Below are 15,692 nucleotides of genomic sequence, written 5' to 3'. Positions count from 1 at the left end.
AAGCAATCTGATAGGTATGAGGTGAGACCTCAGAGTTGTTTTGATTGGGATTTTTCTGATCAGTAGTTATTTAGAGCATTTTTATGTGACTATTGATAGCTTTGATTTCTTCCAAAAACTGCCTGTTCACATCCTTTGACCACTTATAAGTTGGGGAATGACCCTTATTTTTATAAATTTGGCTCAGTTCTTTATATATTAAATGATAATTTTTGTCCAGGATTATCTTTGTACAATATTTATTGGACTTAAAGCTAATAATACTAATTTATTGCTGTAATTTTGCCTCCTTTTTTCTCATAGATTTGCTTTATTCATGTTATTACTATTTTAAACATTTTCAAAAAAAATTTAGTGATGTAAAATAGACTGCTTTTGAGCAGTTTGTAATCTACCCAAAATAGTCATATACTTAAGACGGTCTTTTTTCTTTGTACCAATATATAAATGGAAAGAAAAATTTCAAAACTGGGAGTGATCTAACCTTTCAAAAGTTGTCCTTATCCATTATAGGTCATGCCATGCACCTATAAACAGGTGCAATTTATATTTGTATATAGTACCTAAGTACTATTCCAGACTTAAAAGAAATTTAAGGTGGTTAAAAATTGTTTGGCCTACCAGAAGCAACAGACACCAGGAAAAAATTGCATATAATCTTTCTTTCTTTTCCCTTTTTAATTTTATTTTTCATAGAAATCTTACAATGTAGCAATTGTAATTGAATTTTCTACCAAAGAAATGCTTATGTCTTTAATGATAGTGACCATATTTTCCCATCAAGTCCTTTAAAAATTTTTCCTGACAAACCTTTCTAAATATTCAGACTTATGTGCTGGAATGTTCTAATAAAAACTTGGCTACTAGTTCCACTGGAGGGATTACTCTGTCAATCATAAAATGCTCAACATACAGAGGAACTTTAGCTGTGCTAGGGCAGCTAAGTAGCTTAGAGTGAGGGGCAAAGAATCAGGAAGACTGGAGTTCAAATCTGGCCTCAGACACTTAGTAGCTGTTGTGACACTAGACAAGTCACTTAACCTGCTTACCTCAGTTTCCTCATCTGTAAAATGGAGATAATAATAGCATCTACTTTTTAGACTCATGTGAGCATCAAATGAGATAGTAATTGAAAAACGCTTAGTACAGTGCCAAGCACATAGTAAAACTTACATAAATGTTAGCAATAATTACTGTTTTACTGTTATCTAGCAACTCGACCTCCCTTGGCAGTTTTATCATAATGATAATCCTTGATATTAATATTCTGGTTGTCATCTGGGACCTCATTGCTGTTGGTCCTGTCTTTCTATTTGAGGTTCAGTAGGGCCCAGGTGTGATGCCTGTAGTAGAACAAGGATTTGTGGCATTTTTTGTCATGGACCTCTTTGGCAGTATGGTGAAGCCTATGGACCTCTTTTTTAATGTATGAAATAAAATGGGACTACAAATAAAACCAGTTACGTTGAAATACAATCATATATATATGTGTACACATACACACACACATACATATACGTATTTAATTTTTTAAACAGATTTACAGACTCCAGGTTAAGGATTCTTGATCTAAGTGTAGCTCTTCAGGGATTTGTATTGTCTAGTTTGTCAATCATAGGAAAGAGAGTAGGAAAGATGTTTCAAAGATCACTTGAAACATAGTTTCAAACAATGTGGTATAGCTCTGAATAACTGGGAAGCAGCTGCTGTTTATAGACAAATTTTTGTATTAGTAGTTAAGGATAGAAGCCTCTTTTCAAATAAAAGCTTACTATAGCAACTGATCAAAGACTCAATCTGCACACGAGCCTTTTATGGAAAGTTCTGCAAGCTGGTCACTTTAACTATAGAAGTATCAGGATAATATTCACTATCAGTGTTGATGTCATGGCATTATAAAAGACAGTAATATATTCCCTTACTTATATACAAGGGATGATGGCCTGATGAATCCTAAGGACCTTCCTTCCACCTCTAAATCTGTGATCATTTGATTCTGAAATGTGAAAGGAATCTTAAAAATAATATAATCCTCTCTTATTCCTGTTCTAGTATCAGTCCGACAGTTAAAATCATAATAACATTTAGCAAGTTTTTCATCTTTTATCTCTTCTAAATTAGGCCCACTGAACTACAATTAAAAATGAGAAAACACTTGATTATTTTCTCCTACCCATTTTATTTCCTTCATTTGGAAATAAATACCTCTAAATATTAAATAAGTGGTTACATGGTAACCTGAGTTTCTGGGTGTAATTTCTGTCTGATGTTTAGTTAAATATTTTTATGGCATATTATCTGTAGCTTTTGCTAGAAATGTTCAAAAATTTGTAAATTTTACTTTAATGAATAGATTTTGAAATATTTTATTACTTAGTTTTAATAACAGAGTTTCAAAGAATCTAAACTTATTTCTTTAATATGCTTATGTTTTAAGCTATGTGCTATTGAAGATCATAGAAGCATGGGGCAATAATCATGATGATAACTAATACATAGAACTTTGAGGTTTGCATAGCTCTCTTTACTTGTATTTTTCATTTGATGCTCTCAGCATTTGTGAGATGGGTGCTATTCCCATTTTAGTCGGTAAACATTTATTAAGTGCCTACTATGTGCCAGGCACTATACTATTAAGTGCTAGAGTTACAAAAAAAAGTAAGAGACAGTCCCTGCTGTCAAGGAGTACACAGTCTAACAGGAAACAGCATGAAACAGGTATAATACAAACAAGTTATATACAGGATAAAGTGGAAACAACCAATAGTGGGAAGACACTAAAATGAAGGGACATCGGGAGAACTTTCTTGTAGTAGGTGGAATTTTAACTGAGACTTGAAGGAAGCCAGAGAAGTAGAGATAAGGAGGGAGATCATACCAGACTTGAGGGACAGCCAGGGAAAATGCCCTGAATTGGGAGATGGAGAGTCTTGTTGAGGAACAGAGTGGAGGCAAATGTCACAGCATCACAAAGTGCATATGGCTTAGAATATATGCATATTAGAGAAATACAATCACATTCTTTGAAACTCAGTTATCAAAGCTAAGTGATAAACTATCTCAAAATCTATCCATTAAAGTGAAGTTTACAAATTTTTGAACATTGCTGGCCAATAGCTACAGATAATATGCCATAAGGTATACTCATAAAATATTTAAACACCAAAAGATTTTATATTTGATCCTGGAATTGAAACTGAGACTGAGAGTGACATTCCCAAGGTTACATAGTAAATATCAGGCAGGATTTGAAGGTCCTGTCATTTAACCCTCCCATTTTACAGATGAAGAAATAGAAGCTCTGTAAAATCAAATGCCTGCCTGGGTCACAGAGGAAGGGAGTAGGAGAGTCAATTGGTTCCTCTGATTTATAAATCCTTTATTCAACTGAATCACAATGCTAGCATTGACTTTTATATTCCTCCACAATTAAATGGGATACACTTATTTCAACAAGCTATTACTATTCTAAGTGAAAGTGGAGAAGTTTGGGTATTTTGCCCTCCCCCCCTTTTTTTTTAAGGAGTTCTTCGTATCAAACAGTTGAGTCCTCAGCTCACTTTCAAGTGATAAGGTTTGCAATGATGTTACAACTCTTATTTCGGTGTGAGTTTCAGTAAGAAATATAAAATGGTAAAGTTAGGCAAATTTTTTTTTTCTAAATCACCAGGTGAAGAAATTTTAGTGTTAAAGTCCGTATTGTTCATCTTTAGACTTTGATGCGCAATTGCCGCTAGACCTAGTGTCTCCCCAGAATTCTTTCTATCCACTGCTGCCACTTGCTTGACCACTCTTGCAGTCGTTATTCTGCCCCTATAGTTTCTGCCTCATTTCCCACTATTTCTTTGTTTCTCCTGGTCCTCTAGAAGGAACAAAAAATGAAAACTTACCATCCATTCTATTATTTTTATCTTTGTCATTTAACATTTATTCATCTATTATGGATATGAAACTTCACGGGGAATTGCTTTTTCATTTTATTTTTGTATAAATTGGACCTTTTATGTTATCTTTTATATTATCTTGTGGCAAAGTGCCACTTGTGTGCTGTGTTGAATTAATATATCATGTGCTATTTAAAATGCATTTTTCACTATTGTTGACAAAAGTGGGCTTTTGATTTTTTGTGTGTTGTATAGATGAAATTTCTCCAACCAGGAGGGAAAAACTGACTACCAAGGAATTCATACTACCAAATTCTTTATGCCAATTTGGAGCAGTTAGTGTACTGTTTACGGACTACTACAGACAGAAGTAAACAACAGAAAATGAAAAGTAGCGTGGCCCATATAAAAGTAAGTATTTTTAGGTTTCCATTAGGCAAGTTAAAGAGAAAAGCACCATTTAAAAATGAGATTGGATGAAGTAAGCATTTGTCAGTGCCATAGTTATTCATCAAGAATTAGGAAAAGAGTTGACTTTTGGAATATTTATAGTAGGAAAACACAAAAACAATCTTTTATCTTAGAGAAACCCTAACAATATTTGAAGATGTGGTAAAAGTGGACCTCTTTCTCTGACATGTTCTTTTAATGTCTGCACTTTGCAAGAGGCAGCTAGATATGGTACAAGGAGCATCTGACTTTCCAGCAGTACAGTTTTTTTCCCCCTTTGCTGCCGTTTTACGTGGACAGGTCACCTGGTCTCCCTGGGCTTCAGAGTTGGACTACATGGACCCTGGGCTCCTGGCTCTAAATCCTTGATATCGTATATGAGAAGTTCTCCCAATTCATGGTTTCACAAATTTTGGCTTCTGTTTACTGCTCTAAGAAGTTTAAGAGGCATGAAAAGACTAAAAAATACCCATTTGAGGCAGATGGAATCAAAATCTAACAAGTCTTGAAAAAGAAATCTTGAAAGGAAATTAGGCAAAGCAAATTCTCATTTGTTCATTTATAGAAGCTATGTACATATTATGTCTCAGTGAGTTTGGGAGAGTGAATGAAAAATTATTCATTTTAATTCAACTTAACTGCCCTTGCCAGTCCCCCTGGCTAAAAATAATTGCTCCTTCCTTACATCTCTCAGGGGTTATTTTGTTTGGACCTCTTATTTTTCTCATCATTCCTTTCTTACTGATTTGTGGGCAGAATATCTGCCAATTAAATTGTGAGCTCCCTGATGGCAGAGTGTCATTTTTCAATCTTCATATCTCTGATCCTTGCATAGGGCCTGCAATTAGCATGCACTTAATAAATGCTTGTTGATTGATTGAGGCTAGGTTCTTTATCTTATTTTTCTTTCTTTGTCCCTCATATACCTAGTAAGCTTCATGAGGGAAAGGACTACATTGGTTTTGTCTTTGTTTTTCCATTGCCTGTCGCTTATTAGGTACTCAGTAAATACTTGTCAAACTAAATTGAATTTGTACATAGTAAGTGTTAGTAAACCAGTATACTGGTTTTGTACCCCATTATCTTGGTCATTAGTGTGACTTAACCATTATTAGAACTACATTAGATCTTTTTGGATTTTTTAAAAGTCTGTCATGTATGGTATTCAGTTGTATAGTTATGCTTTACTCCTTGGACAGATATAGCTTAAAATGTTAGGCTGACTGAATGTGACTATTTAAAAATCTTTTTTATAAATTAACCTTGGCTTTTAAACTATGCCTAAAATTTGAAGCGCAGTGACAATCAAAATACATAACTATGCATCTTAAGTTGTAGATTTTGTCTAAATAGATATGTACAGCAATTGGTCTACGTATATGTACCTGTATATTTACTATGCAAAGAAATAATAATTATTATTATTATACCTTTAATGCTGTGTCTAAGCCTTTATCAGTACATGTATTGATTTCTTCCTGTTATTCACCAAAAATATAAAATTAGAAAAGGAGATAATCATTTATTTAACCCCAATGAATAAAAATTTTTTTCCAAGTACATTTATGTAAATAAGTCATACATGTAGATAAGTGCACAAGCCAGTTCCACTAGGTACATGATTGAGGAGTTTGGCTAAAGACTATATGGCACTTGAAAATATAGTTAACACAGGGTTTTTAAATTTTCCTTTTAACTTTTAATTAAATTTCCTACTTCTGTCAGAATTTTAATCCTGATTTAAAAAGCTCTAATATCTGCATTAAAGTTGTAGGTCTAATAAACCAAAAAAAAAAAAAAGACAATTATATGTAGTTGGATGTCTGCAAATGTTCTCAGAATAATCCTTTGTTGGGAAGTTGCTGAGAGTCAAGTCAAATTGCTAAGAGAGTAAATGTACCTCATTTTCTTCTTGCTTTTTATCAAGAAAATTGCAAAAGTAGATAGGCTGGATTCTAAAGCTATAAATGTATTCAATGTTTTATAATTGTGAACCATTTTGTTGGCATGGTACTACTTGCCTGTGTTGTTAGGAGATCCTCGTAGTTTTCCAGCTAGCAACATTTAAGTATAGCTGATTCTGTTTATGCTTATCCATGTTCCCACAGCTGTACATATATAGCTTCTGTTTTCACATTTAAAAGCTGTCCCACATCTGTTCTGGCCCAAAATTTTTCTAGCCTTTTAGTGTTTACTTTGGATTTTAGTGATTTGGGATTACTTTTCAATGAGAGAACACAGAGATGTTGTAATGAATGGATAGCAGATTTCAGCAGAAGTGGCTCTTGAAGTTAGCAGAGTTCAGCTTTGAATGTTTATTTTGGTGCAGACTAACAGAATCCTCATGTTGTAAGTAACATGGGAAAATACTTCCATAAGTTAAAAAAGACAAATAAGTGACCATAATAATGACATATATGTGTTTCTAAAGTATTCCTTTTTTACCCAAACATATTTCATTGCCTAGCATTTATTTTAACAAACATACTCCTAAATTATTAAATAAAAGTAATTTCTAGTTAACATTTATTCAGTACTATTGGGCTACAAATGTCTCTTGAAACAATTCTTATGTGTTTTGTTTTTGTTTTTCCTTTTTCTCCTTAAAGCATAATTCTGGTCATGAAAGAAGAGAGCTTTCTCAGAGGAGTTCTTCTCCAGAAGATAGGTATGAACTTTATGTTCCAAATGCGGTTAAAATTCTGTGATCTACAAATGTTAGAAATAGACTCCAGTTTCACAGTGTATTATCTGTCTCTCTGACCAACTGAGATGTGAAACTACCTTCCAAAAAGTCCTCAGGTATTTCTATAACTAAACTCCTATAAAGGAACTCTAAGATGAACTGGCCTTTTATGAACTGACTGTCCCTCATGCCTGGAATGCGCTCAGTCCTATGCTCCAACTACTGACCTCCCTGGCTTCCTTTAAGTCCCAACTGAACTTTTACCTTCCAAATGAAGCTTCTCTAATCCCTCTTAATTCCAGTGCCTGCCGTCTGTTAATTATTTCCTCTTTATCCTATATATTGCTTGCTTTGTATTCGTTAGTTTGCATACTGTCTCCCCCATTAGATTGTAAGCTCCTTGAGGACAGGGACTGTTTTTTGCCTCTTTTTTTTTGTATCCCTGGCACTAAACATAGTGCCTGGCACATAGTAGGTGCTTAATAAATGTTCACTGATTGATTTCATATGAAATTATAGTTTGTAATTGTTAGGTAAAAGATAATATTTGCGTGTCTCAACTAAATATTTGAGATTTTCTTGCTATGAAATGCTAGTGAAAAGAAATAAAATTTTAAAAAATGAAGCGCATAGAAGTTACTCTTTTCCCTGTTGAATCATCTACTGCTGTCATCATTATAAAGATCAAAGCTGACGAGTACCTAAATATCCATCTTTTCTAGAACTCTGTAACACAATTTCATAATGTAATATTTAAATTACTTAAGCTAATAAGTTGGATAACCACACTCAAATTAGGTCATGGTTTTGTTTATGTTGGGTTGGGGCACAGAGAATTAGGGAGTAAAGCAGTACAACAACTTGCTCCTTTTTTTCCCTTTTTTTTTTCTTTGAAAGTTGAAAAATTCACCTGGCACCTAAACTTTTGTGGTGGCAACTAGATACAAAATAAACCATCAGGGGTTGGTGGAACCTCTTTAGCGTAGTGCTTTCCCAGGTGGAAAATTGAGCTGTGCGTAAATCCAACCAAAGGCAAATTCAACCAGGACTAAAAACTTGATTGTGATTCACTAAGACTTGGGAAGACCTTGTGTGGCTTTGGGCAAGAGATTTAACCTTGCTGGGCCTCAGTTGCCTCATATGTAAAATAAAAAGATAGAGCAAGATGGTTGTTGAGATCCCTTCTAGTGCTTGATTTTTGAACCTGTGAATAAGCCAAAAACTTTCAAGGCTTGATGGATGAGCCCTTGCAGATTTAGCTGCCAGCATTTTTCAGTAATAGCTACTCAGTCAGTAAGCATTTATTAAATACCTGATACATACCAGGCACTGTGCGAAGTGCTGAGGAAACCAAAGACAATCCCTGGGGAGATAATCAGCAAACAAATATGTACAAACAAGCTAAATGCAGGAGAAATGGGAGATAATTTAAAGAAGAAAGGCATTAGAATTAAAAGGGGTTGGGAAGGCTTCCAGGAGAAGATGGAATTTTAGTTGGAACTTGAAGCCAGGGAAGCCAGAAGGCAAAGATGAGGAGGGAGAGCATTCCATGCATGAGGGATGGGTAGAGAAGATCCCCAGAGCTGAGAGATGGAGTGTCTTGTTCATAGAGCAACCAGGAGACCCGTGTCACTAGATCTAAGAAGATGTGGCAGAGAAGTAAGGTATAAGAAGACTGAAAAAGTGGTGGGGGAGGTGGGAGGGTAGATTATAAAGGGTTTGGAATGCCAAAAAGAGGATTTTGTTTTTGATCTTGGAAATGGTAGGAAGCCATTGGAGTCTATTGAGTAGGGAGGATGATGTGATCAGACCTACCCTAACTGTGATCTTCTAGATATGATCAAAACTGATTTGATCATATGATGCTAACTGGTAGGATTCTCAGCAATCAGTATTTAATACCATATTACTTTCTATCTTGTCATTTTTACTTTTTTATTGGATTTCTTAGATATGAAGAACACGAGCGATCCCCCCGGGACAGAGATTACAGCAGGTCAGATCAAGAACATTCAGGACGAGGACATTCTAATGATAGTACCATGGAATCTCGGTTAGTGTTATAAAAAAATTGAAATTAACATTTAAATTTTCTTATCAGAAATCTAGAATTAGCTTTGTTAAGGTTGGATGCCATGATGAGTTAAACTTAATGCATGCAGTGTGGTACAAAATAGATTTTTATTAAGCACCTTTCTTCTTCAGCCTGGGAAAGTTAGAACAAAAGAGAGAGGTTCTATAGAATTGGGGAGGAACAAGTTTGCTCCCAGTTTTCAAAGAGACTTTGAACCCTGGGCTATAGAGCTCTTGAATCCAGGTGTACCTGACTTCAAAATCCACTTTCTCCACTGTAACATATTATCCTAACTTCCTTTAGAGCTTTGCTTATACGTCACCTTTTCAGTAAAACTCTTCATTATCATGCAAGTTATTTCTTTTAAAATTGCTTCATATTTACTTATTTGTATAACACATAAACTCCTTGAGACAGGTGCTATTTTGTTTTTGTCTTTTTTGCCTCTAGTAAACATTTAATAAGTGTTTGTTGAATTAAATAATAACTTGAAGTGACAACCTCCTATTTTAGATTGCTTCCAGAAGTGTTTCAAAGTTTTTTCAGTGAATATACATACCTTAACACTGTTCATTTTTTAAAATACCTGCTTCGTCACATATTGTCCTGCTAAAAATACTTGTGACTTACCCTATAATCTGCCATATACAGTCATTCATTAGCTTACTATGTGCTAGCACTGAATGAACTATGTCCTGTAGGTAAAAAGACACAGATGAAACAGTTCTTGCCTTCAAGGGGCTCACTTGGTGTCTGGGTTAGGAGAGTCATGCGTGGGTAGGCTTTTGAGAACACTAGCATCAGGGTAGGGGGGGAATTGGGATTGATCTTTTTTTAAGTAGCATATGAGTTGAGCCCCTCAGGAAACTAGGAATTGTTAAACATGGAAGTGAGGAACGAGTCCATCCTAAATATGGGGGACAGTCTGAGCACAGGCATAGGCATGAGATGAAAGTCATGTACAAAGAACAGCAGGTAAGTTTGGCTGGCTGCAAATGGAGTGTGTGAAAGGGAGTTACATGCAGTGATCAGGGAAGGACAAACTGGAACCAGATTGTGAAGGGCTTTAAATATCACATAGAGGAAGCCTATAGAGATCTAGTGGAACTTCCTGAGCAGGGGCTTTGTGGCTGAACCTTTGCTGTGAGGAGGATGGAGAGACTGAAGCAGGGAAATCAACTAGGAGGTTTTGTCAGTAGTCTAGGCAAAAAGTCCAAACTCCCTAGACTAGTTTTGAAGAGCTCATAACCTAGTTCTAACCTGCATGTACAAAGTTCTCCCCTACTAATGTTCTACACAAATCCTTTATTCCACACATACTAGTCTTATTCTCTCAAGAGCTCACTATGCTGGTTCCTTTTTGTTAGTGCTATTCTTCTCTGACTTGTGCTCAAGAATGCACCCCAGGTGTACTCCTTGCTCTGTACCTAACCATGTGCACATTGTGACATCTCTTGTGTTTTTCTCTAACTCTGTTTTTAACCCTTTGTTTTTTGTATGGTTGTCTCCTCAACCAGGTTCTAAGTTTCTTGAGAACAGGAGCTATATTATATTGTTTCTTATGCCTTGCCCTGTCTAGCAATTTGAATAGTGTTTTGTGTATTGGAATTACTGAATGAATTGTATTTGAATTTTTTTTCTTCCTGTTGTTTTTCTTCATCCACAACAGAGGGAGGGATAGAGAAAAACGCAGGGAAAGAGAGAGAGAAAGAGATTCTGATCGGAGAAGGTACAGAAAATCTCCTTCACCAGGTAGAAGGAGTACAGAAAGAACAACAACTCAGAGCTCGTCTGCTCAGGATGAGCCCCCGACAAAGAAGAAGAAAGACGAGGTGGATCCACTCCTCACTCGCACGGGTGGTGCTTATATTCCTCCAGCAAAGCTCAGGATGATGCAAGAACAAATTACAGATAAAAACAGGTACTTCAACATTACTAGCTGCCCAGTTAGATAATGATATTCTTAATAAGAAAGGTAAAGAATCTAGTACTTGGTACATGAGAGTTAACCATGTTTGTAGACATCAAATAGGTGCAAAGAGATTTTTGGAAATAAATGGTGACGGTACTTAGAGAACTTTCCTTTGCTGCTCTTTGCTCCATTAGAAGATGGACATTGACCTATTCCATCACTCCCCTTCTCTTGATAAGAAAGTAACAGACAGTTCGAACAATGATTATATGGCTTGTACTTTTTGTAGTTTTTTTTTCCAGTCATTCTTTGGTATGTAGTTAGTTACTATATCCATACCTACTACAAGTGGGTGTGAGCTTTTGGGAAAATAATCTGATAATGTGAATTTTGAAGGCAACCTGTGTAAGGGTGAGCCTGCGCATTCTACATTCTAATTAGAATTACAGATTTGTTTTTAGTGTTGAAAGGGAAAATATTCCAACCTAACAGCAATCTGATTTTACAGTAAAACATCACAATGTAGATCTTGTCCTAGCTCATCTCCCTACAAATGGAAGGGGAAAGAAGGTACAAGTTAGGTCACTGGAGTAGAATCATATACATAGTTCACTCACAGATTGTGATGGCTAGATAGACCAAAAGCAAAATTAGAAGGATCCTGAGAAGTTCAGGCTTCTGCTTAGCATAGAGCAGTTCCCTTTGCAAAAGACCTGATAGACTTTTAGACTCTGCTAGAGTGATGAGGAGAGAGGTTGCTGCTTATTTACTGCTGTAAGATCCATTGTTGGACGGCTTTGGTGTTTAGAAAGTTCTTTTTTTTTCAAGCTGACTAATCAACAAAGGCAAGTAGTCAGATATATGTACAAAGGAACAGTCAAGATCTTAACCAAAACTATTCTTTAACTGGGTAGGATCAAAAGAATTTATAAACAAAGCCAAGCAAATAAGAGGCTTTTGTTTATTTTCATCAAGGCCTGTCCAAAATTCTGCCATCTGAGGTCAAGTTTTCCTTCCATCTTGTTTTCTTCCATATAGTTTCAGTCAGTGTGTTTACAATTTTGATTCTAGTGCTTTCACTCTGTATTGCCTTATATATATATCTTTACACTTTTTTTGTATGTTTCACATTTGTAATTTTTATGGCAACATTATATTAATATACAATAATTTATTCAGCCATTCCTCTATTGGGAATATAGAATATTTACCTTTTTTTTTTGCTATTAGAATAGAGCAGCTATAAATACATAGATTATTCTTTTATTCTAGCTGCTGTTACATGTATCTCTGCTCTTTTCCTTTACATCTACTAGATCTGCTATTTTTTTTATTAGTTTACTTACAGGAACCTCCTTTTTTGTCCCTATTAAATGACATTTTGTTAGTTTGGACTTGGCATTCTAGCCTATGAACATCATTTTGAATCTTAATTCTTCTATCCCTTGTATTAGCTATCCCTTGAAGTCTTATTGTAAGCATTCAGTTCAACAAAGGGGATAAGGTGCCTCTAAGCTAGGATAAAGTCCTTGATGGAAATGTTGAGCAAGAATAAGCTTTGATTTTTCTTGCCCCCATTGCCACCTGTTTTGGTTGATTATTTAACATTTGTTTAGCATTTATTAAGAGCCTGTTGTGTGAAAAACACTGCATTAATTGAAATGTGACCAGTTCATCTTTATCTCTATTTTTCCTGCCACCAATTTAGTACAGATCTTTATCACCTCAGGACCAGACTACTATTTCCCTGCTTCTAATCTCTACTCTCCTACAGTCTGTCTACCCCCTATTATCAAAATAAAACTCCTGAAATAGACTGTTTTCATTAAGTAATTCCCTTAAAACATGGATTTTCTCATGTTACTCCATTATGAGATTCTTTAAACAAGCCTGTAGAGGAACAGGAAATTAGCTACTCTTAACACTGTCAGTGTTAGTTCAAAGATTAATTCTAGGTGTCAGTCACAGTTTAAAAGGAACTGACAAACTGGAGTGTTCTTAAGAGAATTGCCAGAAAGGTCAGGGGTCTAGAAACTGTTAATGTGAAAAATGGTTGAAGAAATTGGGACTGTTTAGCCTAAGAGGGAGATAGAAAACTTTCCACATGTGAAGGGAAGCTGTATGGATTAAGAAAGAGCCTTAATTCTCTTTCTGTTTGGCAGAACTAGGACAAAAGGATGGAAGTTATGGAGAGGTAGATTTGAGCTTAATATATGTATGGAAGAACTTTTTGACAGGTATAAAATAGCAGGAAAGGCATTCTGATAATGAGCTCAACACTCCTGGAACTAATTAATGCAGCCTGGATAATCAAAGGTCACAAAAGATCATTAGGAGTAAGGGGCCTTAGAGGCCATCTAGTCCAATGCCCATATTTTATAAATGAGGAAATAGGCCCAGAGAAATGAAGTCACTTAGTTGAACAGGTCAAATGGCTGGTAATTAGCAGGGATCCTGTGTTTGTGCAGGAAGGATTCTTGCTTTCAATAATCTGGACTGGTGACCTTAAGAGTGCTATAATGCAGTATCTAAATGTACACCAGTACATATCTTACTTACCATCTCCCATTTTCTCCATACTTTCATGAAATCGTAAAACCAGAGCAGTATGAAATTAGAACATTGATGAGGATAGCCAGTTCAAATGGAGTTCCCTAGATGTAATTGGTCTTTCCTTGCCTTCATTTTTTCTTATTTCCAAGAGCTGTCAGTTTCCTTATCATTTTTATGAAGAATTTCAGCTACTCTAACAATAATTTTTAGCTACCAAAAACCTCTTTTTAAACAGAATAGAGGCAGAAGGTTGACACAGTGGATAGAGCACTGGACTTGGAGTCAGGAAGATCTGTGTTCAGATCCTGCTTCAGACACTTAATTAGCTGCATGACCCTGGGCAAGACACTTGACTTTCAGCCTCATTTTCCTCCCCTGTAAAATGGGCATAAATAATAGCTCCTACATCATAGAGTTGTTGTAAGGATCAAGTGAAATATATAAAGTGCTGTGTATGCCTTTAAATGCTTTGTAAATACTAGTTATTTATTATTGTTGCTATTATATGCTGTTTGCTATTTAATGAGCAAACAGATGGAATTTAGGCTTCGTAATAAGCTTTTGATATTCCATTCTGGTAATTTAGAGAAGAGATTCAAATTATGCCTCAGGGAAGACCTTATTGAAACATTTGTTCAACTATAGAACACATTTCTCATAGAAGCATATGAAATCAGTCTTTGTATAAGATCACGAGTTATTACAATCCAGCCCTCTCAATTTTACAGAGGACATTAAGTGATTTGCCTTAAATCAAGTGGCAGTTAATTTTTTTGAATAGAGAAGATATTCATCTTTCTGGACTAGTTAGTATAATTTTCTCTAAAGGCAAAGAAGAAATTAAATAACATCTAGTGTTTTAGACATGGATTTATGCAAATATCACAGAATCATCATAGATTGTCCATTTTATAAGTTACTACAGAGGCCATCTGGTACAAGCCATGTATGTACAAAATTGTCTGCTATAACGGGCCTCACAAGAAGGGTCGTCTAGCATTTGCTTGAAGATCTCTAGCAAGGGAGAACTTACTGTCTCTTAAACACTTCTACTGGCCTCATTTTATTTCTGATTTGTTTATATGATTGCCTTATGTTCCTCATTGTAAATAAGATATACATCATAAGTTTCACTTTTAATTTTATCTTGTAATTAGCAAAATAGTTTTTTGCCTTTATTGGGGAAAAAAAAGTTTATTTACACAACAGTGTTGGGTTGCTGAATGAAGAGATGAAATGCAGAATATTTACACATTAAGCTCTAAGAAATGAATTTTTTGTTCAAGTAGTCTTGCACAAAATGACTAATAATGGAAATGTTTTACATGATTGCACATGCATAGCCTATGTAAGATTGCTTACCATTGCAGGGGAGTGGGGAGGGAGGGAGAAGGATAGAACTTAGAACTCAGAACTTTAAAAAAAATGTCAAAAATTGTTTTTATGTGTAATTGGGGGAAAAAACAAAATATTTTTCAAAAAGAAATTAATTCTTTATGAAAATTGTAATGATACCGTCATCATTATTTTACCATACTATGAAAAGATTTGCATCCTTTTTTATAGTGTAGGAATGTATCAGTTTTGCCATAGTATGGCAGGTTTAAGTACCAGTTTTGTACTTTAGAATATGTACAGAAAAATAGAGGAGTTTTTAATTTAGGAAGTTAGGCATTTATTTCTTTGGTCACAGTATAATATATATACTTTGTGTATTTATGATAAAAATGAAATTTTTTAAAAAGCAGTATTGTTGGATTAATTTTTATATCTCTACTTGGTATTATCTATGAGTATATTTAGAAGGTAGCATAACATCCTTTGATTTACCTACTTTTAAATTTCTTATAGCTTAGCATACCAAAGGATGAGCTGGGAGGCCTTGAAGAAGTCAATCAATGGTCTTATCAATAAAGTGAACATTTCTAATATAGGGATCATCATTCAAGAACTCCTTCAAGAAAATATAGTTAGGGGAAGGTAAGTATCAATTACTTCATTTCATATTACTTTTAAAAAAGTAACCTAGCAATAATGGCAAAAAAAAATACTATGTTAAAATACACATATTAATCTTTGTAATTTTGTGCCGTTTTCTTTCATTGGTATATATCTATTCATTTCATGCGAATT

General features: G+C 35.0%; 1 protein-coding gene across 1 annotated transcript in view; it reads left to right on the top strand.

Annotated features, from left to right (window-relative positions):
• CWC22 (CWC22 spliceosome associated protein homolog) overlaps nucleotides 1-15,692 on the top strand; it is an 88,232-nt gene that overhangs the window by 11,315 nt on the left and 61,225 nt on the right. Inside the window, exons 2-6 of the mRNA XM_036746357.1 lie at nucleotides 4,140-4,295; nucleotides 6,944-7,002; nucleotides 8,972-9,073; nucleotides 10,764-11,015; nucleotides 15,411-15,539. Coding sequence (XP_036602252.1) covers nucleotides 4,269-4,295; nucleotides 6,944-7,002; nucleotides 8,972-9,073; nucleotides 10,764-11,015; nucleotides 15,411-15,539 — 569 coding nt within the window. The 5' untranslated portion in view covers nucleotides 4,140-4,268. The remainder of the gene's footprint in view (nucleotides 1-4,139; nucleotides 4,296-6,943; nucleotides 7,003-8,971; nucleotides 9,074-10,763; nucleotides 11,016-15,410; nucleotides 15,540-15,692) is intronic.

The sequence above is a fragment of the Trichosurus vulpecula genome, chromosome 2, assembly GCF_011100635.1.
Source record: "Trichosurus vulpecula isolate mTriVul1 chromosome 2, mTriVul1.pri, whole genome shotgun sequence".
Lineage (NCBI taxonomy): Eukaryota > Metazoa > Chordata > Mammalia > Diprotodontia > Phalangeridae > Trichosurus > Trichosurus vulpecula.
Note: the sequence above shows the minus strand (reverse complement) of the source record. Positions and strands in the feature narration are given on the sequence as shown.